A 24161-nucleotide genomic window follows, 5' to 3' on the forward strand; every position below is an offset into this window, starting at 1 on the left:
GTATGTACATTTATGTTTCTAACATAAAATACTGTACCGCCCACTCTTTCTTTCGTATATCTTTCCGAGAAATACGAAATGTTGTCCGTGCTTAGATGAATATACCTCTTTTCCCAAGATAATTTCGTAAGACGTCAATCAAGAATAAGACTCTTTCAATGTCCGAAAGATTATCAGAGTTATTAGAAAACATATTTTTTTTTCTGTGCACTCCGTTCGACGCCGGTCTTGGATTTACTTTCAATCTTTTATATTATTTTATCCGCTCCGACAATCCATATTTTTTATTTTATTTGTTAATTTCAATCTCGTTTCTTTTACACTTTTTACTATTGTATTATACACATTGAGATTATTTTGTAATTTGGTCTGCATTCGTTAATTACATTTGTAATCCCGATTATCGGATGTTCTTTCAGATTTGCTTGAGAAGGACCTAAAACCTTAGGTCGAAACGTCGCATTACGTATATTTTTATATTAAACATTGGCCAGGTAAAGTCAATTAAATCTTGCCTTTTGATATACCCGCTCTGATGATTTTTCGAGAATCTCAATTCTTCACATATTCTCGCCTAATTTGTCATTTAACTATTTTGGCAAAAGAGATAACCTTACATAATTATTGCACAAATATTTTAATTTTTTCGAAATAAAATAATGTAATTGTATCTATGTACATATGTATAGAGATTTTTAATTATAAGTTTAAATGCTTTAGATGGCAAAACTATGAAAAAACAGAACCATCATATACAGGCTGCTTAGGCTTTATATATGTATAATACATATAATTTTTCGAGCTATAATAAAATAAAGAAAATACTCAGAGAAAGGAGAGAAAGAAGAAGAGGAAAGAGTATTCATCTTCCGTCTTAACGCCATAATTGAGAATCGTCCTGTACAAAGAGTTTCTTATAGGTAATTATATAAAAAAATATTTAAATTTATATTTACTATTCAATTGATCAACGTTGTGATGTAAATATATGTATAACATACGCCCACTGCACGTTTTATATTCGTATATAGTTGAACTAAATTTATGTAGGCATCTTACGATTAATATGACGAAGCTTATGAAAATATCTCGCATGATGGCAATATACTTTTGGTCAAAGCATAACATAAAATGTATACTTATTTACTGGCCCGTATTTATTGGCATAGTCGCGATTGAAATTAATTATAATTTCCATCTCCATAATTACATGATGATTTAATTATCGATGTAACGGAATTAATATTGGCAAATACTGTACTTTTCTTTTTTTTGTGTCCAGCATATACTAACAGATATATGCTTAATTTAATTTGTACTCTTAACATACCCTTTCATACAAAGAGATGTCGAACGGAGCTTCGTTTCGAAGAAAAAACTCACCGCAACGAAAGTGATAATCACCGATGACGCAATCGTCAAATCACAATCGGTGTCGCGAATTCAAATGAGATTTCTCATTGTGGTCTTTCGAAAAGGGATACCAAAATCTATGACCTGCAACATTATAAAGGATTCAAAGCATTGTACAAACTTTACCGATCAATCTCCTACGTCAGAGTCGCCGTCGCCTATGGCATAAAGGATATGGAAGGCAATTCCGAGAAGTGCAGTTCCTATAAGATCGCCCACCGCTGTCAAGTATGGTATCGCGGAACTGTCTGGATCCATACCCCTCGTCCACATCCAAACAACCATCAATTGCGCAATATATAACAACAGAATTACCTAAAAAGTTATCAAACAATCGATATTTCCCTTTAAATTTCAACCGTTGAGAGAAACAGGTTGCATCATTTTTTATACAAATTAACATAAGACGCACCTGCAACATTGCAGCGATCAAATATATCATAATAAATATAGGCGTGAACGAGGTATGTCCCGCCTGAAGGTAACTAATGGTATAACTAAAGATTAAGTGCCCTGGTATCACCATCATCAGCAATACTCTAGCTGTTCTCGCGTGTCCTCCTGTATCGAAAGTGGTTTGTTAAATTCATGACGGCGCGATATCTTGCGCAAAAGCATTCGTAGCCAACTCACCCTTAGCAAAGAACGCATGGAATGGACTAATGCAGACGTTGAGAGCCCCTTGAACACCCGTCTGATAATCTTTATGTAGGGACGTCGATATTCTACTGGCCTGGACAGCGACCAAGTTTCCCCCAACGCCATTAATTACTAATTGAAAAACCGCTATGCCTTTGTAGCTCGATATAGTGTAGTCCAAGATCAGTCCGCCGAGACTGAAATCAATCTTATTCGTTGACACGAGTGCTCGCCTCGTGTAAAATTTTTATCAAGCGTGCAACGGAAAGTATTCACCTGCTAATTAACATCGCTGATATCACAGGCGTCCAGCCGTAATCCAATACTTCTTTAGTAAATGGATTTCTAGCTGCTATGTAGCCCCAAACGGGAGTTGCAAATACACAAAATGCTATCAATGTTGGCGCTACCCATGGAGCATAGCCTGAAAATACATTCATGTCCGATACACGAATATAATAAGCGCGAAACGATAAAGCGATCGATTATTCGTACCTATTGCGTTATACAATAAAGAAGCGATCCAAGACAGAAGAGCTAAGGTCGTTAGATCCCCTAAGGAGGCCGCGATCGGGGTGGCGACATTGTCAGGGTTGATGTTCATCCGTCGTGACAATAGTATGACCGCGACCATCACGAGGCCCAGCAGGAAACTTGCTACAGAAGCGGTGACCAAGGCACTGGCGCACAACAGGAGTCCATGATGAATATCGAAGTGAGCTTCCGGGATCCAGCCGAGGGCCACGGCCGCCAAGGACGCCAGCAAACCCACCACCATAGCCTGGCACTGGATCAGGGCTAAGTTCCCGACAATCAGTGTCCACTGTTGCTTCTTCGTGTCCATTTGACCTAGATTAGCCTGGGTCGACAATCTGGAAGCCAACGTCATCTCCAGATTTCCCTTCAGACCTAGTAGCGCAGGAACTAATATGTATACCTCGGATACCACTTGATACACCGGCCAATGCTGAAATTCAACGTTTCGTTCCATCAAATTTATTATCTTCGCACCAGAACAGCGGTGTGTAAATTCACGACTGTTTCTCCAGAGGAATGTCCCAAAAAATCTTCTCGGCCCGGTTTTACCAAACGTCGCTCAACTTTAATTCTAGTTTAATTCACGTGTGTCTCTTTCTAAAGTAATAGTTGAAGAGACAAAGAACGAATTAAGCTTAGCTTAAAGTTAAACAACGTTGGTAAAACCGGGCCTTAGCAGAATAGCAAGTTGCTTGCGTTTCATTTATTTCCCATTTCGGAATTCCTCAAGAACACGACGTCGAAGTCGTTTTGCATACCTGCACCAGGTCTAGCAGCAAACTAGCTGCGACCATGCCGAAGCCGGCAAGTAAGAAGGGTATGAACATCTGGATGGATATGGACCAAACGCTCTCGTCGTCCGCATCTTCTACCCCGTTTCTCTGACCATCCCTTTTCCCGCCGTTAAACACGACGCTCTCGCTGTTGACCGGCGACGGTATCAGCCGGCGTATATCGTCCCTCCCGATCTCATCGCTCTCGTCCTCGGAGTTGATCTCCAATTCCATATTGTTGATATCGGCGACGCCCGAAATGAATAGCTCGTCGCTGCCCAGTCCCACCATTTTACTCGCCGGCAAGTTGCTCTCCCTTAATTGCCTACGACGGAGCTCACTGTGCCCATAACGGTCCTTTCGTACCTTCGCATGGCTCATCCTCGTCAGCTTTCCTTTTGCGGATCACCGGCGAATACTGGCGACGGAAAACGAATCGTTAGAGCAGCCGAAGAACCGCCGGCGAGGTTTCTATTCTTCAATTATTCACGGGTGCGCGCTTAATTTCTCAAGCGAAACGTTATCGAGATTCAAGGAATGGAAGGTAATTCATGCTTCGTTGATAAAAACAAACGCACTTGAGATTTATTTCTCGCGATAATATTACGACACGTACACGTATCGCTCCTCAATGTATTTTTGCAGCTTGACTTTGTAAAAATTTACTAAGACTTGTACGAGGACAAATATTGATAAGGAGATTATTGGAATTTCGTTAACGCGGATTAATACGTGGGCGAAATGGCAGATCCGCACGATGACGCGATCATCTCGCGTGAATAATCGGAATGTGCAAAAGATGCGTTGCTCCTTGCGATAGTCTATTATCTAAGGTCGGTGACGACTTGCTCATACAACCGGAGCCACGACAGACGCGTTTCGTCACGTCTGTTCTAATCTGTTTTTAGAGCCGAGTCTAATTTAGGCCCGCCATTTAGTTGGTCTTGCAAGCCCCTGATTCTCCTTTCTTCTTTTCGTTCCACTCGGTCGTGCAGCCTCGCACATCGCATTCGGCGATTTAATCTTATTACCGCAACCGCTCTAATTCTACGCTTATAACACATTTCTGTGTAAACGACCGTAGTGAAGATATGCAGAGTTGAGAAGTAATTCGTTACTTGCAACGACGTTACAGTTCCAGTTACTGTTTTTGGTAACTCTAACTTAACTCCGTTAGTTTCTCTCTTTTCGATAACTAGTAACTAATTTAATAGCTGCATTAATAGTTGCTTTATATTTTAAACCTCCACAGATTGCATTAGGCCTTGCACTACATAAATGTATAAACGCCTTTCTCGGCACTTAACAATTCAAATGCAGATTTCATATTTTTATTTTCATCGCAAGAAAGTAACTGCAAAGTAACGATTCGTTACTTTTTGACTTAACTTGTAACTGTAACTAGTTACATTTTTAGCGAAAAAAACTGTAAATGTAATTAGATACTTTTATAAAGTAATTTTCCAACTCTGAAGACGTGTATGAGTTGAATTACTTTCTAATACAGGTTTTTATAAATAATTGTTAAGTCGCCGTAAGATTTTACAAATAATTGCCAAATTTGTTGAAGATAATTTCTAAATTACGGTACAATAAATACTGTGAATGGTTTTCGCCAATTGATAAGTAAACGGCAAATAACGGGGCTCCAAATTTAGCTCGTTTACTGATAGAATACTCTATTTATTACGGACCTTGATAAGTTTTCTGTCAATGATATAAAATTATATCTTTTAAAGATATAAAGGACAGGAAACAACTCAGAAAGGATGTAAAATTAAATGAGTAATTTTATATAGATACGCAGTGACCTTTTACCGCGCGAGATATTGCACACCAAGGTTTCGCGTGTGCACACAACATTATCTTTACGCTCGGGCAGTTTGGGACGAAACTTTTGCTTTTCGACAAATCCGGCAATCTCGTTCGCGCGAGCAGCACGTAAAAATTGCACTCGTATTACGAAACATTGCCCGTTTCAATAAATAGTGTTTTTCCAAAGCACGAAATGTCTCTTATCGCGCACCACGAGGAAAACAGATAATAATGACAGGTCGCGTATCGCAAAAACGTCTCGCGTAAACAAATCGCCTGCAAACGAGGGGAAATTGGCGAAAACAAGAAACCGCCAGTTTTCGGCCAGTCGTCGCGATCTTATCTTGCGGGACACGCTGGATCGCCAGCGGAGTACATTTAATTAATTGTTTCTCCCAGCGGACCACATTTCACCTGAAATAAAAAAACAATTGAACACGATATTGTCCACGATACTTTCGCCCAGCGAAACACGGGGACTCGCGGCTCGAGCCTCTCAGTTTCCCCGGGGAAGAGTTTCCACGGCAATTTCGAATATTCCAAACGAAACCTGGGCGACAACTCAGCTTACCCTCGGCGAATCTCGACGAACCTAAACGTCACGGGCTCCGCTCCGGAAACGCGCGTAACCTCCGCGCGGCGAAGCCCCCGGGGATCGCGCGAGATGAACGCACGATCGCGGCCTCCCCGTCGCGCCCGCGGAAACGATTCGCGGGGACGTGTCTCCGAGATACGCGAGAGCGGATCCGCCGTCGCGCGGCGCGGCCGCCCGTGACAGCCCGGCCGTCCTAACCTCGAAAAGCGCCACGTACCTCGAACGAGCGACGACTCTCCCTCGCGCGCTGGTCCATCGGCCGGTCATAAGCGCGGCCACCGCGTGCGAGATGCTCGGGGACGATTCCCTGGAGAAACGTGAGATCCCGGCGCCGAGGGATCCCGGCGAGCGGCTCCGGATCCACCGCGAGAACCACACCGCGAAGCGCACCCCGCGTATCTGCACCGTCTGCGCGCGGTGCACGCCGAGTCGAGTTCGATATATCGAGCGGCGCGCCGCTTGCGATTCTCGAACGGTGGGTTGCCTGCGATTCTCGAACCGAGCCCGTCCGAGCGGTTTCGTGCGCGCGCGTTTCCCTCGCGGCTTTTCGCGACGCTTTTACGGTGTTTTCGCGTAGAAATCGCGTCGCTTTGCCGAAACGCGGCGGATGTCGGGTGGTCAGCTAAGCGGGGAGGACGCGGCCGGATCAGCGCGGATAACCGGGACGAACGGCGACGGCGGCTCGCCGACTCGGTTGCCGGGCGAAGGGGCGCCATGGATGCGTCGCAGGGTAAAAGGTAAGGCGATTGTTAAATTTAATTAGATTGATTGAATGGATTAAAGGCGGCAGGATCGCACTGGAGAGGCGCGCGCGATGAATAACGAACGGTACGATCGAATGGACGGGAGCAATGATGATCTTTGACGCCTCGCGGGATATCGAGACGCGTGATTCGCGCTAGTGCACCGAGGCCCGGTTTCTCCCAACGTTTCTGCGAGAAAACCCACGAAAGTGGATGGTTAAGGCCCGGTCTACAATGAGTCGTTAGTATGTTGATCCTTTTCCTTTCTGGGTGGAAGAAAAAGGACCGACATATAGTTCCGACTTCTGACTAACGACTAACAACTCATTGTAGACCGGGCCTAAAGCCTGTGTCCACGATGCTGGAACTTGGCCCAAGTTTCAGTTTCGAGAATTGTGTGGCCGGTCACCTTGCAGCTATCCCATAAAAGCTGCTTTTACGCGAGCTTTTTATGCGGGGCCACGCATTTCTCGGGACTGCACCCAGTGAGAAATGATTCGTCGATCGACATCGAAATGATGTCGAATCGACGTCAATTCGACGGTGTCGATGTCGATTCGACGTCGTTTCGACGCCGATCGGCGAATCATTTCTCACTGGGGAGTTTCGACAAAGTTCTAGCGCCGTGGACGCAGGCCTTAAGATACAGAATTGACTCCCCAGTTTCGAGAAATGTGTAGCCAATCAACTTGCAGCTTTTATGGAATAGCTGCAAGTTGAACTGGAACTTGGACCAAGCTCTAGCATCGTGGACGCGGGCCTTAAGATACAAAATTGGCTCCAAGAACTTGGACCAAGTTCTAGTATCATGGACACAGACCTTTCGACAGAGACAAAGGATGAGCGATCGTTGGAGAAACCGAACCTGAGAGGTGGTGCCGTTTCTCGAGTGCAAGGATTTATTATACATATACGTTAAAAATATTTAAATGATCATTATAAAAACACAAAAAATTCGGAAAAGTAAAAAGTATTGCATTTCTATCCGTGTAAAAATGTCAATTAAAATATCACTCCTTGTCTACAGTACCGAAATTTAAGTCTACTGAAATTATAGCGATTTAAAATCCGGACTGCAAATGCTACACGCGAAACTTACGTGGTATAAAATACATAATTCAAAGTCGCATTAAATTTTATATGTGGCTAAAGAGATGCTTATGTTGGTAGATGTAAGAATTGACAACTAAAAAATAAATATACATACGTTTTGTGCGCGTGTGCGCGCGCGCGTGCGATAAGAAGATAAAAGAAATGTTGAAAATAATAGACAAATATTTTACTTATAAGTTCATTAAAGCATTTTTAAATTTTATATTATTTATTTTTATACACACTCTATTACGCACGGTTTATAAAGAAATAAATAAGTATACAATTTTGTAGTGTACTAAAAAATATTTCACCTATAAGTTTGTTTAAACATTTCTTTACTTTTATATTATTCTTGTGACTGTTAACTTAATATCTCGGGCTTGGTTATTTACTTTGTTTATGTAATACTTTGTAAATCTTTAATTTGTATTGTCAGATCGCTTGAAAAGGACCGAAACCCACGGTCGAAACGTAGCGATGCTTAAACATAAAAATTGCCAGATACGGTCAACCAAATTTGATGTTGTTTATATTATTTATTTTTATACACACTCTAAAGAAACAAATAAGTGTACAGTTTTGTGGCATATTAAAAATATTTTAATTGACATTTTAACACGGATAGAAATGCAATATTTTTTATTTTTCCGAATTTTTTGTGTTTTTATAATGATCATTTAAATATTTTTAACATATATCTATAAGAAAAAAATAAAAGAGTATATTGAAAAATAATTTAACCGATGTTAAAATGAAGAGGAAAAGGAAGGATTGGGAAATATTTGGCAATATCGGGGGGGGAAAATGAAAACTTGGGAAATAAAAATATTTCCCATTTATCGATACTCGCGAAATAAGGTGTTTTATAATATCTGTAGTATCGCGAATTGCATCGGATAAAAATAGATTATTATATTATCGCAGATGACGGAAATTATGAGTCATTATTCTCGGGTGTTTTTAATATATGCATATAAAACATTTTTTGCGCGAAGATTATAAATCTTGACGTCTCACTGCTCGTCTTTTTTGTATCAATCGCAATAACTCGACTAATTTTTAAGAATGTGTGCTTGATAAGGACCTAAACCCTTAGGTCAAAACGTCGCATCGTGCATTTTCTATTTTTAGTTTATTAAACAAGTCCCAGTTAAGGTCGACTAAACTTATCCCTTGTCAATTACAATTTCGTACACTTCCTTTTCTTGCACACATTCACTTTCACCGTAATATTCGTTGTTAAATTACTTTCAAGTCGACTATTCCCGTGCCACGTGCGCCTCGCGAATGTCGAGGTTGATGTAGGATAAATTTCTATTGGCGACAATATCATATGTAACGTTAATAATAGCTCACGGTCGTAAAGCTTGCGCGTGCACGCACACGTAGATGCATACACGCTCGCAATTCTTCATCAGAAGTCATATTATTCACAACAAATGTACTAAATGCGTTCTTACTCACAAATTGGGACGTCCAAGTTTTATTATCGTTTATCAGCGGACGCGTCGGTTGCTCCGAAATACACTGCTCCCTTTCTCTCTCTCTCTCTCTCTCTCTCTCTCTCTCTCTCTCTCTCTCTCTCTCTCTCTCTCTCTCTCTCTCGACAGACAAACGTTGCTCGTTTGACTATTCGTCTTCGAGTACCTTATTGCCAGTACGCCGTGCTTGAAATACCTTGTGTCTGGGCGACTAGGCATAGTGCCCATCGTCGTACTAGCAGCCCTGATGATACCTCGCAACGCCTTGAACGGTCAAGGCGTCTGAGCCTCGGCCGAGGGAAAATCAAACCGTTGCGTCAAATCGCGTCTCCACGTCACCGAGAAAATCTCGAGATCTCGCTCAGCGCTGTCGTCATTAGCGCACACGCTCTTCGTGTTGGGCGTAACGATTAAAAAAAAAAAATTTTAATCGTGCCGGTTTCAGAAGAGCGAAGATCCCGTGGCGGTAAGTATTAGAGTTTTTAATAATCCGTGCCGCGCCAATTATCGTATCTTAATCGCGGTTAATTTTGTTAATATGCGCGAGGGAGGGGACGGGTAACGGCGTTTGAAATTGCAAATGAACGGATCTCTCGAATTCCGATGACGGCGTAACGTAATAGTTGAATACGGCGCGCTAAATTGGGAGATAATTGTTCTCTCTCTTCCGATAGATGTAGAACGGGTCATTAAACGCAAGTAGAACCTGTCGCGGTCGGGTTTAATTATTAGCGTTTGTGGCTCACCCGGTTTGTTAATTACGATACGCGTTGTAATATTCTAAAATAATGGTGGACATGTTCTTTGACGGGACGCGGTTATGTAACCAATCGTGTTCGCGCATGAAACACACGTGCGCGCAACAACGGTGCATTATGTAATCGCAATTGCTCCCGGACAAATGGAATTATTCTTAATCGCGTGAGCTGATATGTGTTTTTCATATCTCGTACAATTTCAAGTATTTAACGTGAAGCGCAATTGCTTCGCTTGCTTCAAGTTGGAAACAAAAACGTTAACGTCCATTTGTCCGTTATAAAAGCCCGCGTTCGTTGCACTCATCTCCTTTCGTCGTTTCAGCCTCGACGATGGGTCGCGGAAGAAAGAACCCGAAAAGAATCGTTCGGAAACCGTGCGAGGATCAGGTAACGACGGATACGAATTCCGCCGAGAAGGAGGCGGCGGAACAAAGCGGCGGGAATCTTTTCGTCGCCGGAGCCGCGATCGACGTTTATTCGCGCTTGAAATTGCCACTCGTGCACCCGACGCAGCGTCGCACGTCGGACGGCAGCGACGAGGAGGAGGAAGACACCGTCGAGCTCAACTTCTGGCCGCGCCTTGTCTTCGTGTCGAACCTATGTCCGATCTGCATAGAACGTTCGGAGGAGACCTGCGAATTTTGCGGCATGGTTTCTTACTGCACCGTCGGACACATGAAGCAAGACTGGCCGAGGCACCGCGACCTGTGCAAAGTTCTCGCCGAGGTCTGCACGGCCGGAGGCGGCTTGTCGTCGCTGTCGGAACTCGGCGCGGACGATTACCGCGTCTATCGGCTGAAATTGATCGAGATTGTGCAGCGCCGCCTGCGCAGGCCGCTCCAGCTCTGGGAAAAGGAGATACTTCTTTATCCCCGCGTCTGCTGCGACTGTCGTCGCTTCTCGACGGCCCTGAAATGCTGCCCGGCGTGCGGGATCGGTCTGTTCTGCGAGAACCACGACGGCGGACACGAAGAGTGGTGTCGCGAGTTCCAGGTGTTTCGCCGGGTGCTGTTCGTGCAGCACAAAGCCGGCTACGTGGATCCCGAGATTCCGGATACCTTCCAGAAAGCGCCGTTTCAGCTGCCGGATAATTTTCATCTGTTAATGGCGCAGCTTTACGCTCGCTCGACGTATTACTGCAATATGGATTGCTACACGTACTGCAGCCTCTCTCATATATCGACCATTCCGTTGACGGCTTTGTACTCCATGCAAATTGCTTGCCCGAATTGGAAGGCCGTCGATACTTTCGTGGTCCACGTGATAGGCGCCGAGTTTCAATTCGAGTGTATAAACCTGCATGTCTGGGAGAGGCTCTTTCTGCATCTCCTTCCGAACTTAAAGCGTCTGAAATTGATGTTCATTGGCCCGGAACTGAGTTTGCCGACGGTGCCGTTGGACCTGTTGACCGCCGTGAAGATGTGTTCGGCTTGCAAATCGTCCGGTCGACGAGTAAACGTTTCGTTCCATCCCGGAACATTCTATCACGATTTCTGTCGTTCCAAACAGTTCACGGAACCGCATCTCGTGTGCCTCTTTAACCCGGGCCTTTATCGGGAAACTGGCTTCGAGGGTAAAGACACGTGGCCGGAGACGATACGTGAATTCTGTAAAACCAAGGTTCCGGTTTGCGTGACGTCTTACACGAAGCAAGAGATTCCTCGAGAGATGATCAGGATCAAGTCGATCGCTGACGTGGACGCGATTTTGGAGCCGCGGAGAAATCCGTTCGCTTCGATCAAACCTGACAGGAATTTCGTCAGTGACGATACGGCGCCACTTATCTATAAAAATTATTATCTCGCTATCGTTAGAGGGAAATCGTAGGCACATTTGCGCAGGATAGTCTTCTCGAGCTTATTTCAAATGTAATTCCACTCGAACGTTTTCCTAGAGTATGTTTCATTTGCTTTTATATCTCTTTCAATTTCTAATACTATTTCTATTTTATGTGTAAATGCAGGGTTGGGAAAGTTACTTTATAAAAGTATCTAGTTATAAGTTTTTCTTTGCTAAAAATGTAACGAGTTGCAGTTACAAGTCACCAATTCTGAAAAGTAACGCGTTACAGTTACAGTTACTCAAGAAGTAACGAATCGTTACTTTGCAGTTGCTTTCTTGCTATGGAAATAAAAAAATCAAATCTGCGTTTGAATTGTAAAGTGTCGATAAAAGCGTTTATGCGCAAATGCAAGGCCTAATGCGATCTGTGGAAGTTTAAAAAATATATAAAGTAATTATTAATGTAACTGAGTTAAGTTACAGTTACAAATGGAGAGAAACTGACGAAGTTAAGTTAGAGTTACTAAAAAAAAGTAACTGTAACTGCGTTACAAGTAACGAGTTACTTCCCAAACCTGTGAAAATGTATGTGAAATTCATGAAGAGATTATTACGCAATGCAATAATCGAAGTTGTCAAATTTTCTGTGTATTGTAATGTCATTTTTCGTTATTACATTGTAGTCTTTATTCCGAATTGGGTCAAATTTGTACTTAAAGTCTATTAAATGATTTAATGTCTCGCTCGTGTATTATTTACGTAATTATTATAATGACATAAACTTTACAAACAATATAACGAGGAACTTTATTCCATAATCACATTATAATTTACGTATAATCGCATGACATCGGCATCTGGGGTAAAAATTGTTTCATCAGTTTGTAACAAAATATCCTGTGATATAATGCGCTAATATGTACATAAGTTTATATTAATTTTGTATAAGTAACGTGTTAAAGTACATAAAAAAACTATTCTCCATTTCTCTTATATAATATTTCGAATGACGATTTTCTATATTACAGCAACATATTTTGTACAATCTTATCGTAAAATCTCATCGAAAAGTATTAGGCGGACTTTTATTCGCCATTATTTAATGGGAATATTACTTTTGTTCGAAACATGACGCTATTACCAACACACACGGCTGTTAGCACTTTCCTATCATCATTTCGAAATCCTGTAAACCTGTGTTTAAAATGCAGATAATGCCGTCCAAGTTTCTCCTTGAAATTAAATTCGTCATAGTTGCTGCAATAACCCAAAAAAGATCATCGTTTTTTTAAATATTTACTCGCGTTAATATAAAACCCGCGATCTATAGTCACGATTATTCGTCGAGCTCTAAACAATAAGTAAAATAATAATTCATTATCAAAATGTAATTACATCTATGAGAAATGTAGCAATTGAAATTGGAGATTACGTAAGAAGAGATTACGGTAAAAAGAGATTACGGTAAAAAGAGATTACAGTAAAAAGATCGTATACAGTATTTGTGGTGTAACGGACAACTTGTCCGTTACAAAAGTTGCAGATCCGGATCGCGAAAGAAATCTTAGTGCGTTATGTTACGTATCAAGATTTGCAGTTGGAATAAACCTCGATAAAGGCACAAGCGAACGGTATCTCTTAAACAAACATTTCTTTGTACTTGAAAAAATATTATTTGTTACTCTGAAAGTGAATTCTTTTCGCGGCGCGTCACTATCTATTTGGCTATACGAGAAGAAAATGTAATGACGTTTACTATCACAGTCGTATAAAGATCGCCGTAAACAGGAAAGTTATTATAATCGCAGACGGTACCGTGTTTTGTCCGGCTGAATTTTGCTTCGAGTTTTGCGATGCCGTATTGACTTCGTAAAAGTAACGATGGTAAGCGCTGTCACAGTGAGATGGCCAGTCTTTAAGGCACGCCGCATACGCCACGGCGTGTGCAATGTAATTCTGCTCAAAAGTACCTCGGAACAGGTGCGAATAGGGGCCTGCAAGAGATGTTATTTAGCTCATCGTTGTCTGAAAGTATTCGCAGGAATAAATAAGTGAACCCTTACGGAAAAAAGACACTCAAGTTTTGAGTTAACACTCGACTGTCCGAATTTACTCTCAAATTTGAAAATGTGAATATTGTATCGGCAGCATAAAACGATTCGGGAAATCGTGTTCCTCACCCAAAGCATAGACCCCGACGTCTTCTCCGCCGTGAGACTCGTCCTTGAGGTATTTGCCAGCAAAGTGCCTGTAGAACGGTTCGCCGCGAGTCGTGTCGTCCTCGAGTCTTCTCCAGGTCTCGTTGACGTTGTTGCTGTCGTTCCTTCGATGGTAGTAGAATCCTGGGCCGTTGGCGTAGGAGAGGGTTTCGTAAGCTCTCGAGCTAGTGTTCTTGCTGCCGAAACCGAGGATGTCGTTGCCCCTGTTGGGATATCCGTTTAGCGTGAACGAATGCGAGTGATCGGCCGTGACGATGATTAACGTTTCCTCGATATTTAACAGCCGTAGAGCCACCTTAACTGCTTCCTCGAGTTCGTACAACTCGCGCAGTGCCAATTTCGCCCAATTGCCGTGGTGGGCCGTATCGATTTTGCCGCTCTCGACCTGGAAGATTGGAAACTGGTTGAAAAATGAAAGGCCATCGACTCGCCGGTGATATTCCAATTTTGTGCTACTCTGCGCGAAGCTTTGGAAACCAGAACAGAAAGGTCGCGGCGCTCTCGAATTATGCGTAGAATTATGCGCGCAAATAGCACGACCTTGACATGCATCCGGGAAGATGAAGCCTAGGAACAAATGGCTAAGAACGCATTACACGAAAATGGTCATCACGCGTAATTTGCACAAGAATAGCATCATTGTGCGCCCGTCAGGATTCCTTGACGTGTAGTCTCGATTACGTTTCATTAATATTCATTTTAATATTCATCGAGTGCATTATCCTATAATGCCCGCTCTGCGTAGCGATCCGATTGACGTTCGGCAGACATATTCAGTGCCGTTCACGCTTACACTGTTCAACAAAAGAAAAGTGCACAAGAACGAAGGTCGTTAGAATTTTTGAAAATTATTACGTTTACTAAATTTTTCTAACGCGTCCTAAAAAATCTGCGATTAAAGTTGCAAAAAGGGGCCATTTTGGTTTCTTTTGTTACTACAATATGCAATATGCTGGAGAAGTTTTGTTTGCGATCAAAATTAAGTATGTCGTTAGGACTTTCGAAGTTGCAAAGTTGCTTACAAGACCATTAAGGGGCCGCTAAATATTTTTTAATTATGCCGCTCAAATTCAAACCGGAGCAGTTTGATAACGGGATTATATTCAGCACCGACGAGACTACGCGAAACGATTACCCTTGTGCTCGAAAGTCATTTGAACAGTTACACTGACCATTAGCAGAAATCCATTCTTGTTCTTCTTCAGCATTCTTATGGCCTGCGTCGTCATATTCGCTAGCGAGGGCGTCTCGGCGGTCTTTACGGCGTGGTAGGGCATGTGGCCAGGCGAGAAAACGCCAAGAATGTGCGACGTGTTGCTTATATCGATGGACATGAGGTCCTGCATGTTGGTGACGGCCTTTCCCTCGGGATGATTCGCCTGCCATTCCTTTACTAAATTTCTGCCGTCGGACCGTTCACAAGAACCGGAATCACTTGTTTCCAGTTTCAAACCCATTTGTTGCGCTCCGCCGCCCAAGATGACCTTTCGAAAGATAGGAATTTTTAATATTAGACTCAAATTGCAGTTTAAATTATTTCAAGATGTATCTCTAAAATTTTGGGGGGATAATTTCCGCTCGAATCGTGGTGTCGCTGACTACTTCGCTCTATTCGAGTGAATAGCTACTCCAATAGAGTTAATTAATTCCATAAATATAGTAAATATAGACTGGGCGTCCCATTGAATAAGCTGAAGCTTGTGAAGAGAGAGAGAGGGGGGGATTTAAGAAGACTTTCTTTTTCTGTCTTACACCATCGTAAAAGAAAAGAATCGTGCCTGTACTACACAGGCGTGAATCTCCCTTTTCACAATGGTGAGACAGAGAAAGAAAGTCTTCTTAAATTTTCTCTGTCTTTCTCTCTTCACAAGCCTCAGCTCATAAGTATTATAAGATCACGATAGTCCGGCGTGTAAGGAACGTCGCCATAAATTATAGATTTTCAGTACTGGCTGTGAATATTAGATTACAGCCTCTACATGCGATGGTCATAGCGAAACTCTCGTCCACGAATTTTGTATTGCTAACAATAATCGCTTAAAGTAACACCTAGCACTCTTTTCAGAGTTGCAGAATCAATCCAAATAAAGAGTGAATAACGGCACTCTTTCAAAAAGGGAAATTTCGCTCCATTCGGACTGGCAGTGTTTTCATTATTTCTTCGAGTGAAATTTCAGTCCAAAAGAGCGAGATTCCACCCCAAAAAATTTAGAGAGTAATATCGCAGATCTCTAAAAAATGTTACGAAGGTTACGCTCGATAAAAGTGTTATATATTTTCCTTTATGAGTATTTTTAATTCACGACAATGAAAAATCATTTTCTTTAACGATAATCTTTTAATTATTGCGTTTCACTGCGTATTTATTACACGCAATTTCTATTTGCTGTTAATCCGCTAGACTTGAAGTTATATTGATCTTTATCGAATACCTTAAACTGACTTGCTGGTTCATCCTCAACGAGTTGTCTCGCGATGTCCTTAACGCAAAATCGCTGGTTTTTTGGTACTGCGGTATCGCATTCCCAATCTCGATGATTAATGTGCGCGTAAAGTCCCGCGGGGGTGGCATGGGTGACGCGAGTGGTGGTAACAAATCCTGTAAATTAATCGTCCACGAATTATCCCTGAAATTTGTTTCATTCTATCTTCTGGACAGCAATGAGACAACGCGCGGAATCGAAATTTCGGTAAACTAGAATCCTAAATAACGTGATACATAATGGATAATAACTTCGGAAGATTACTTGGCCATGTCTGACAAATTTTTATGTTTAAACTCACAACGTTTCGACCGTGGCTTGTGGTCCTTCGCGAGTGATAATTGTGTCAATAATTCCGCATGGTAAACCAAAAGAACGTTCGTGAAATTAAGATCTGCTCCTTTGATTTACCATACGGAATTATTGTCACAATTATCACTTGAGATAGGACCACAAACCACGGTCGAAACGTTGTGAGTTTAAACATAAAAATTTGCTAGACATGGTCAAGTAATCTTCTGAAATTTTAATTACTTCCGGCGACTTATAAGATTTCCTCCAGTCATAATATATAACATTTATTAAACACATACGACATAAACCGTCTCAAACATAAAATATGCGTACTAGATATTAGGTTGCAGTTAGCAAAAATACCTTATACCCTATTTCGACGCGCATAAGTATTCTCGTTTATTCCGGTTGTACGCTGTGCGATGATTTATTCATGCAGAGTAAATCGACGTAAGCAAATCAACGTAAAAAGTGACCGTTGACGAAGGTCTAGATACAACCGGAAACAAATGAGTTAAATACTAATCGGCGAGCCGCGTAAAAAGCTTTCATTATTTTGCCAAAGTAGAAATCAGTCATGGCTGACCGATCGTCCGCGACACGGTAGAAGGTCGGCTCACGACCTCCTCGTTTATTGAGTATACTTTCACTGTGTATGACTCCAACGAGGTCCATTCAGTACCAACACTTATGTTAACGAAATAGCCGATTACGCGTGGCACAAGTTCTCTACGGAATTGATACTCATAATCGCTCGTATGTCATGCGGGTACGGCTCATATTCGCGAGTGCCGCTTCTAAAAATATCCTTACTAATCCAAGTGTTGGAGAACTCTAGTTTTCTCAATTTAAATTTTACACGTTCTCGGCGAAAATGAGCTCTTACTTTTTTTTGTTTGAAAACCTGGTAGTTATATAAAGAAATAAATATTAATAGAAATTAATTTCCTTCAGGTAGGGAGAAGCTGGCGTTAAATACATAAATTATAGCTTTCGTGAGATTAACTTTGAATTATTAGTGATATTTCAATTTGCATTTGTTCATTTAATATAAATTGTAATTAAATACGGGGTATGTGTTATCAAACAATCGCGATCGAAATTGCTACGTATGCAGCGAATAAATTATACCTATCTACTTGACAAGAAAATTTATTGAATTCAGTTGAAAAATGAAAATCACATTTTTAGCACACCGTACATAATGCGATCGCGCGTGCAATATTAACTCGATCGCGTAAGCATATTATATATCGACGATAAAAATTGATCGATTTCTCATCTCAATGTTGTACCGTGTAGAAAAATTCTCTTGGTCAACGGTTTAACCGACCGACAACAATGGCGATGCCTAAGAGATTTTTATATGTTTCTTCTGATCGATTTCTACTTTCCGAGAATGCTTGAGACACTTATAAATCTGAAGCGCAGATCTATGTCAAGGTTTAATTTGACCGTGTCGTGTGACTTTGACTTGATTGTGATCTGCATTTGAAAGTTAGCCGAATAAAGTTTCAAATGGTTGAATTCTTAGCTCGATATGTTTTCTTTTTGGCTATGACTGCTTATAATTCAAACGAAGTGTTCAATCGTACAAACTCTCTTGTCTAAAATTACTAGAGCTTCAAAATTAATTCTAAACTAGTGGCGCCAGAATAGAATGAGATAATCTTGAGAAATTATTTATGTAAAACGCTAAATTAGGCGGTTTGAAATCTTTTATGACTAAGCTCTCACCAGTGTCCATGCCGGATTGCTGCGCCCAGTCGGCTACCGTCGTGAGTTTGCTTAATGCGTTGATTTTCTCGTCGCATTTGTTATATTGGGCTCTGGCATCCAGTCCGATAAGTCTATATTTGGTTTTTACACCAGAAAATATAGCGGTTGCCGTCCCCGCGGAATCCGGTACTTGCTTGTCTACATTGTAGGTCTATAAATGTTTGACAATTGTGAAACATTTGTATTTAACGTGTAACGTAATATCGATAACAAGGTCTGAGGAAATAATAACGTTTCGTACACTGACAAAAGATTTTTTTAAACGAAGTAAATAGATTTACTTAAATTTTTTGACTGAAGTAAATATTTAGTCTATTTAAATAAAAATATAAAATTTTAAGTAAATCTGCGTATTATATTAAGTAAATTAATTTAAATCATTACATTTTCTACATTCAACTAAAGATTTCATGAAAGTACAATATCTTAAATTTAAAATTATCTACACTGTTTCATATTTATTAAATACTTAAGTTAAAGAAATGCATGTTTTAATTTGTTTGCTATTTTTTAAATTTAAGTTAATAAGCTATTAGGGGCATGTATATTCGTTATGGACGTCATTCGAAATTTTCGAGGCATAAAATTATGTTGACTATCGTAATCATTATCGTGTTATCATTTCCTGTAGCATGATAAATTAATTACGTCATAGAGGGGCACAGGTCAACGAATTTTCATGCTAGGCGAGCGACGGAAGATCGACGGGGATTAATTGTAATGCGAGCATCGCGTTTGTCGTATTTTCCCGTCGAGGATAGACGCGGCGTCCTTATCAAAGGCGCGGAATTAAGCGGCTTAACGTGACGGGATTTCCGAATATCGTAACGCCTCGCGAGACCGCCGTCGAGATTGAAGGCACGATCGATGCAATTTGAATGTCTACCTTGGCGAGGGCGGCGTTGGGGAACTTCTCGAACGCGAGTTGGTATTCTTCACCGCTATGACCATTGAGCTGGCCTATGTAGATACGACCGGACGTAATGGTGGACAGGCCCATACCGTCCCCGATGAAGATGATTACGTTTTTGGCACGATTCTCGTTCTTCTGCTCCGCCAGGATCCTGTGCAGGGTCTCTTGGCCGGACTTCAGCCAGAAGGACATATCTGATGAGAGATCAGAATTTCGCTTCGTTGCCAAGGAATACAATTGATTGGTAGGACAGATAGGATGGAATTAAGTTGAAAACCGAAGTTACAGAAAATTTTGAAAGCACGTTTGAGAGGCTAATGAGAGGTCTCGCAATATTCCTTTACTATCTAAATTATTCTAAATTATAGTTTTATCTACGATATATCTATAGCTTATCTATGATATAGAAGAGATACAATGAAGTATGAAGTTAACGATATTAAACCATATGTGCAAATTAAGTTTGTCACGTTTGTGCCGTGAGCTCATTATTAATATTAATTTTCTAGAACATTGCAGAATAAAAATTGGAAATCAAAATAATAGCAATAAAATTTCAAGTTTCAATCGACCTCAGCTGGCCACATTTATTAAATACGCTTTCACCAACGTTTCGACTTAGGTTTAGGTTCTTATCAAGTGAGATCTAAGAGTAAATGTTTTACACACAGATTACGTGAGAAGTATAAAAGAATTGTACACTATTGAAGAATGATTGTCGGCCTATCTTGTTACGGAGTTTGGTCAAATAAAATTGAAACCACATTTGGGCGGGTGTAAAATACCATTCCAAATAGTGGCGCTGTTATGAACAATGAACAAGTTTGATTGACAGAAGCCATTTGGAAAGATATGTGAATTTCTCTATCGTGCTCTAACATAAACAGCTTGTTATGTATCGAAACAATATATCGATGCGTACAAATTTCAGGCATGAAGTGTCGATAGTGATCGATAAGAGGTAAACTTTGCACCACGATGATTTTATCGACGTTTTACGATAAGACAAAATTTACGTAAATTTGATTAGAACGATCAAAGTCATCTGCCCAGAGAAATTTGTCAATGAACGACGCGTATCGTATTTTTGACAATTCTTTATATATTTATTACGTATTTCAAAATTGCTACGGATATATGCTTATTACTGTCACTCACTGAAAGTCAATCAGTGAATTATCACTGGAAACAGTGAAGAGTTACAGATTTGCATTCACTGATTGATTTTTAGAGAGAGAAAGAGAGAGAGAGAGAGAGAGAGAGAGAGAGAGAGAGAGAGAGAGAGAGAGAGAGAGAGAGAGTGAGTATAATTGAAGAATTTCGAAATTTTGAACTTATATTTGAGGTAATCACTTAACTTCGGCATCTAATTTGAATGTGTCAATGATTTTATAGTATGACGATTATAACAGACCTTCATAATCCGTGGATCCCTTAGGTATCGCTTCGGAATCTTGAAGAACCGCTACGATGCAAAGTAATAGGACGTAGTGCTTCATTTTGTTTTTTCTCTGCAATATGTCAAACAAAAAATTATCATTGTTATTCTATAAAAAGACGATTTACTTTTTCGTATCTTAGTAATAAGTAAAATTATATTTATTATTTGTTGTCAAAGTTATGAAATTCTTACTAAATTTATATTGTTAGTTAGAAATGTTAGTTTGATTATTCTTATTATTTTAATGATACATTTGCATCGTCTGTTAGCTGTGTCGATTATTTATCGCGTATAAGTCTGCGTTCTTTACTCACTATTATTCAAGACATTTTATTTTTGATTGCGTAGAAAATTTTGCAACGCAAAATAAATGATGAAATAGAACATTTATTTGAAGCTTATTTTGAGAAACTCTTGAAATTTACATCAAACTATTTCAAAAAGTTTTGTAGAAAGACCTTTATACTTATTTTGTAATTATAATTATTAGTTGCACCTTTAGATTCTTATAATTCTCTATCCTTCATGCAAACTGTCAATACAACCACTAAATCATTAAACTGAGGGAGGGAGATGCTAAGTTAAACATAAGAAAACTATGCATACATAATTAGTTCTTGAGAATTTTCAAGGAAAATTATTACCAGCTGCTCTTTGTTGTATTGTGTTGCTGGTATTTTTTCACGTGCGCACAGTTGTATCTACAAAGTTAGATAATTGTAAAAGGAAGCGTTCTTGCTTATCTTATCTGTCTTTTACGTAATTTTAAACTCACTTTAGACTATTTTTCAACTATTTTTTCGACTATTTTTAAAATCGAAGTTTATAATAAAATTCTATTTATTAGTAAATATTAGGGCTCTGTTGATAAACATTTAAGTTAATAAGCATAGAGAAGCAATAAGAGATGTTGGGTGCGGATATAATATTAGATTTAATGTTTAATACAGGGTGAACAATTCTATTTATTATTTTATATGCATACAGATTTCAATGTACTGTATATTTTAATATATATTTAATATATGCATTCCAATTCTTCGAGTGCACCGTGAATCCAAATTTTTTCCTGTACTCCGTCAACTTTGTAGCTACTTTCTATTTAATCTACTACTAAACATAGATTGGGAGAAAAATGAGTTTCTCGAAATCTTTAAGTTCCGTTTCTAACTAGCGGGCTGACGTTCACTTTCAATCGTTAGTTTTTTTACTGCATCAACTCTTAGAATTCTATAGAAATTTTACAAAACAACATGAGATGTAAGTTTTTATATTTAAAAAAAAGAGCATTAAAATTTTGATTGACAGTAATGCGGACAGTGCTAGTAACATGGTCTTTTACCCTACTGGTAGTCGGCATAATCGTAGCTCATTCGACGCGATCAGCTGTTCCTAATTTGACACACCATTAGCTTTGTATTAAACGACCATCATACACGACACAGGGGAACTGTACAGGAGTCAGTTACCAAGCTAATAAAATTACTATAATGTCACGTGTATCCTATTTATATCAGAGAGTCCTCGTTCGATCGGCTTTGCGGTTTTTTTTTTGCCAAGTTTACATACGCGTTTGCACGTTCGCGCAGGACTTAGTAGTTTTCCGTTTTGTAGCAAACGACTGCAGTTTCTTCACGAAAAGTGTTTATCATCATCTCGTTTGAAAATTGGTCGGTTACAACAGCATGTAATTGCGTATAATTACGCGCCAACGATACGATTATCTTTATCTTTCGCGACATCTCGTAGAACTTAAAGGAAAAAAGAAACAAATGGTTTGTGCTTGGTGTGAAAAAAATGATATTTTATGTCTCATTTTTATATACTCGGACATTAAACAATATGATATAAGTTTGTATACGTGTATGTGTTAAGATATCTCATTATAATTATTACAAGTCTATTAAGTTATGTGCTAATATTTTCATACCGTATACACAATGATATTAAATTATTATTTAATAATCACAAATAATTAAAACAACTCATTTTCTAACCGCAATTAGTCCTCGTTTCTTCTTTTCTAAAGTATAGAATGTCTGAGAGAAAGATGCATTGAACTGATTTAAATAGAAATGAATTTCACTATTTTCCCTGCTTGAGAACGTAATTAGCGCTCGCTAATTAACTGGCTTGCTAATAACGGTTTGCAATAATTCGGCAAAATCTTTATTTATTCCTACAATTTATCGCGGGATTAATTAACAATATTTCAAAACGTTATTTGAACGGCGATACGCATTGACGATATTAATGTGTGCATACGAACGGGGTCGCTCGCCGACCTAGTTCGTCTCTCGCTGCCTCTTCAGCATCCGAGCTGATTGTTCGAATCATCTCACGTGTTCCTCGAGCACACCCCGAGATGCGGCTTTAATCTCGCATGCAGCAAATGGCAAACCGAGTTACCACTTACCTGAGGTGTCGTGAAGGAACTCGAGATACGGCGTGCCACCGGCGGCGGTGTCAATTCGATTGGACCTGTCGATACGTCAATTCAACGATGTCTCGGCAATGCGCGTCTTGAAGCGGGACATCCTCGGGAATGAAGCACGCGGCACAGCGAGCGGCGTCCTTTAAATCGTGTCGTGTAATCGCCTCACCACTTCTCCGATCTCGATAGTACCCGCCGATAGCACCTGTGACAAAAGCCGGCGGTTTGGCTTCTTTTCGGGTCGCGCGACGCGGCCGGAAAGCACGAGTTTAAAGCCGATGACGAGGATACCGGAGCGTGCCCGCCAATGAGCCCAGCTTTGTCACTTTATATAGCGTTTCAAAGGCCGTGGCGGCACGAGGTAGCGAAGCGTGCAAGGGACACTGGCTACGCGGATTCTGCACGCGGAAAGGGAGAGAAAGAGTGTGTGAGAGAGCGCGAGAGAGAGAGAGCGAGAGAAAAAGAGAAGAGGGATCCCCTCATGTGCTAATCCGACCGTAATTGACTGGCTCCCTGCCATTTTGTCTTATATTCGCTTTATGAATTCATTCGTGTGCCCGGAAAGCACGAGACACCTTACCGCGTCATCTCCCTTTGTCTCGACGTCGCGGTTGCCTCTTCATTTTTATGATAATTCTAATTGACGTACAAAATCGAATTTAACATCATAATCGAGAGTTTTCAATTTCTATGCACGTGGAGGACTTGATATGTACACGCGAATGTATGTAGATATTCATCAATTTAGGAAAACGGAACTGAAAGCAAATAGGAGCAAGCAAGAGAAGCATAATCTTGTTAGTGTATACATTGCAGTATACGTATGAGTTTTCTCTTGCGTATTTTTTTTCACTGACAGAGTCCATTTACGTTCTCAACCGCGTAAGAAAACGCGTGAGACGAATATTCCGCGTAAATCGAGGGACGAGTGTACTCGAACTGTTTTATCGTGAGAACAAATTGTTGT

The 24161-nt window shown here is 40.5% G+C and overlaps 3 protein-coding genes across 5 annotated transcripts; 1 reads left to right on the forward strand and 2 right to left on the reverse strand.

The window, feature by feature from the left end:
* Window positions 1-1138: 1138 nt before the first annotated feature.
* Window positions 1139-9130, reverse strand: LOC105563341 (solute carrier family 41 member 1-like). 2 transcript variants are annotated; one of them, XM_012014854.1, is made up of 7 exons: window positions 9075-9130; window positions 3348-3780; window positions 2548-3019; window positions 2329-2476; window positions 2047-2249; window positions 1826-1974; window positions 1139-1728 (listed from the first exon to the last, which is right to left on the reverse strand). In XM_012014854.1, the coding sequence occupies exons 2-7, from the start codon at window positions 3741-3743 to the stop codon at window positions 1543-1545; spliced, it is 1554 nt and encodes a 517-aa protein (XP_011870244.1). In that variant the 5' UTR covers window positions 3744-3780; window positions 9075-9130; the 3' UTR covers window positions 1139-1542. The 2 variants fall into 2 exon arrangements, with proteins under 2 accessions (XP_011870244.1, XP_011870243.1); XM_012014853.1 differs by lacking the exon at window positions 9075-9130 and adding an exon at window positions 5990-6202.
* A 64-nt stretch (window positions 9131-9194) lies between these two features.
* On the forward strand, window positions 9195-11845 carry LOC105563342. Its single transcript, XM_012014855.1, has 2 exons — window positions 9195-9557; window positions 10172-11845. Exon 2 carries the CDS (start codon window positions 10180-10182, stop codon window positions 11674-11676), a length of 1497 nt encoding a protein of 498 aa, XP_011870245.1. The 5' UTR covers window positions 9195-9557; window positions 10172-10179; the 3' UTR covers window positions 11677-11845.
* A 448-nt stretch (window positions 11846-12293) lies between these two features.
* Window positions 12294-23526, reverse strand: LOC105563343 (alkaline phosphatase 4-like). 2 transcript variants are annotated; one of them, XM_012014858.1, is made up of 9 exons: window positions 23177-23526; window positions 20734-20830; window positions 19293-19513; window positions 18365-18557; window positions 16283-16449; window positions 15023-15334; window positions 13812-14235; window positions 13447-13625; window positions 12294-12888 (listed from the first exon to the last, which is right to left on the reverse strand). In XM_012014858.1, the coding sequence occupies exons 2-9, from the start codon at window positions 20816-20818 to the stop codon at window positions 12880-12882; spliced, it is 1590 nt and encodes a 529-aa protein (XP_011870248.1). In that variant the 5' UTR covers window positions 20819-20830; window positions 23177-23526; the 3' UTR covers window positions 12294-12879. The 2 variants fall into 2 exon arrangements, with proteins under 2 accessions (XP_011870248.1, XP_011870247.1); XM_012014857.1 differs by having other exon boundaries at window positions 12294-13625.
* Window positions 23527-24161: the final 635 nt, after the last annotated feature.

This window comes from Vollenhovia emeryi, unplaced genomic scaffold, assembly GCF_000949405.1.
Source record: "Vollenhovia emeryi isolate VEMERY1.0 unplaced genomic scaffold, V.emery_V1.0 DF939177.1, whole genome shotgun sequence".
Taxonomy (NCBI): domain Eukaryota; kingdom Metazoa; phylum Arthropoda; class Insecta; order Hymenoptera; family Formicidae; genus Vollenhovia; species Vollenhovia emeryi.

Coding starts and splice junctions, on each gene's coding strand:
- LOC105563342 (XM_012014855.1), top strand. CDS start 10,180: ATGGGTCGCGGAAGAAAGAACCCGAAAAGAATCGTTCGGAAACCGTGC.
- LOC105563343 (XM_012014857.1), bottom strand. CDS start 20,818: ATGAAGCACTACGTCCTATTACTTTGCATCGTAGCGGTTCTTCAAGAT. Junction 16,450..18,364: donor GCAATCCGGCATGGACACTG/GTGAGAGCTTAG, acceptor ATTAATTTACAG/GATTTGTTACCACCACTCGC. Junction 13,626..13,811: donor CGTCGGGGTCTATGCTTTGG/GTGAGGAACACG, acceptor CATCTCTTGCAG/GCCCCTATTCGCACCTGTTC.
- LOC105563341 (XM_012014854.1), bottom strand. CDS start 3,743: ATGAGCCATGCGAAGGTACGAAAGGACCGTTATGGGCACAGTGAGCTC. Junction 2,477..2,547: donor TTTATTGTATAACGCAATAG/GTACGAATAATC, acceptor ATGTATTTTCAG/GCTATGCTCCATGGGTAGCG. Junction 1,729..1,825: donor TGATCGCTGCAATGTTGCAG/GTGCGTCTTATG, acceptor ATAACTTTTTAG/GTAATTCTGTTGTTATATAT.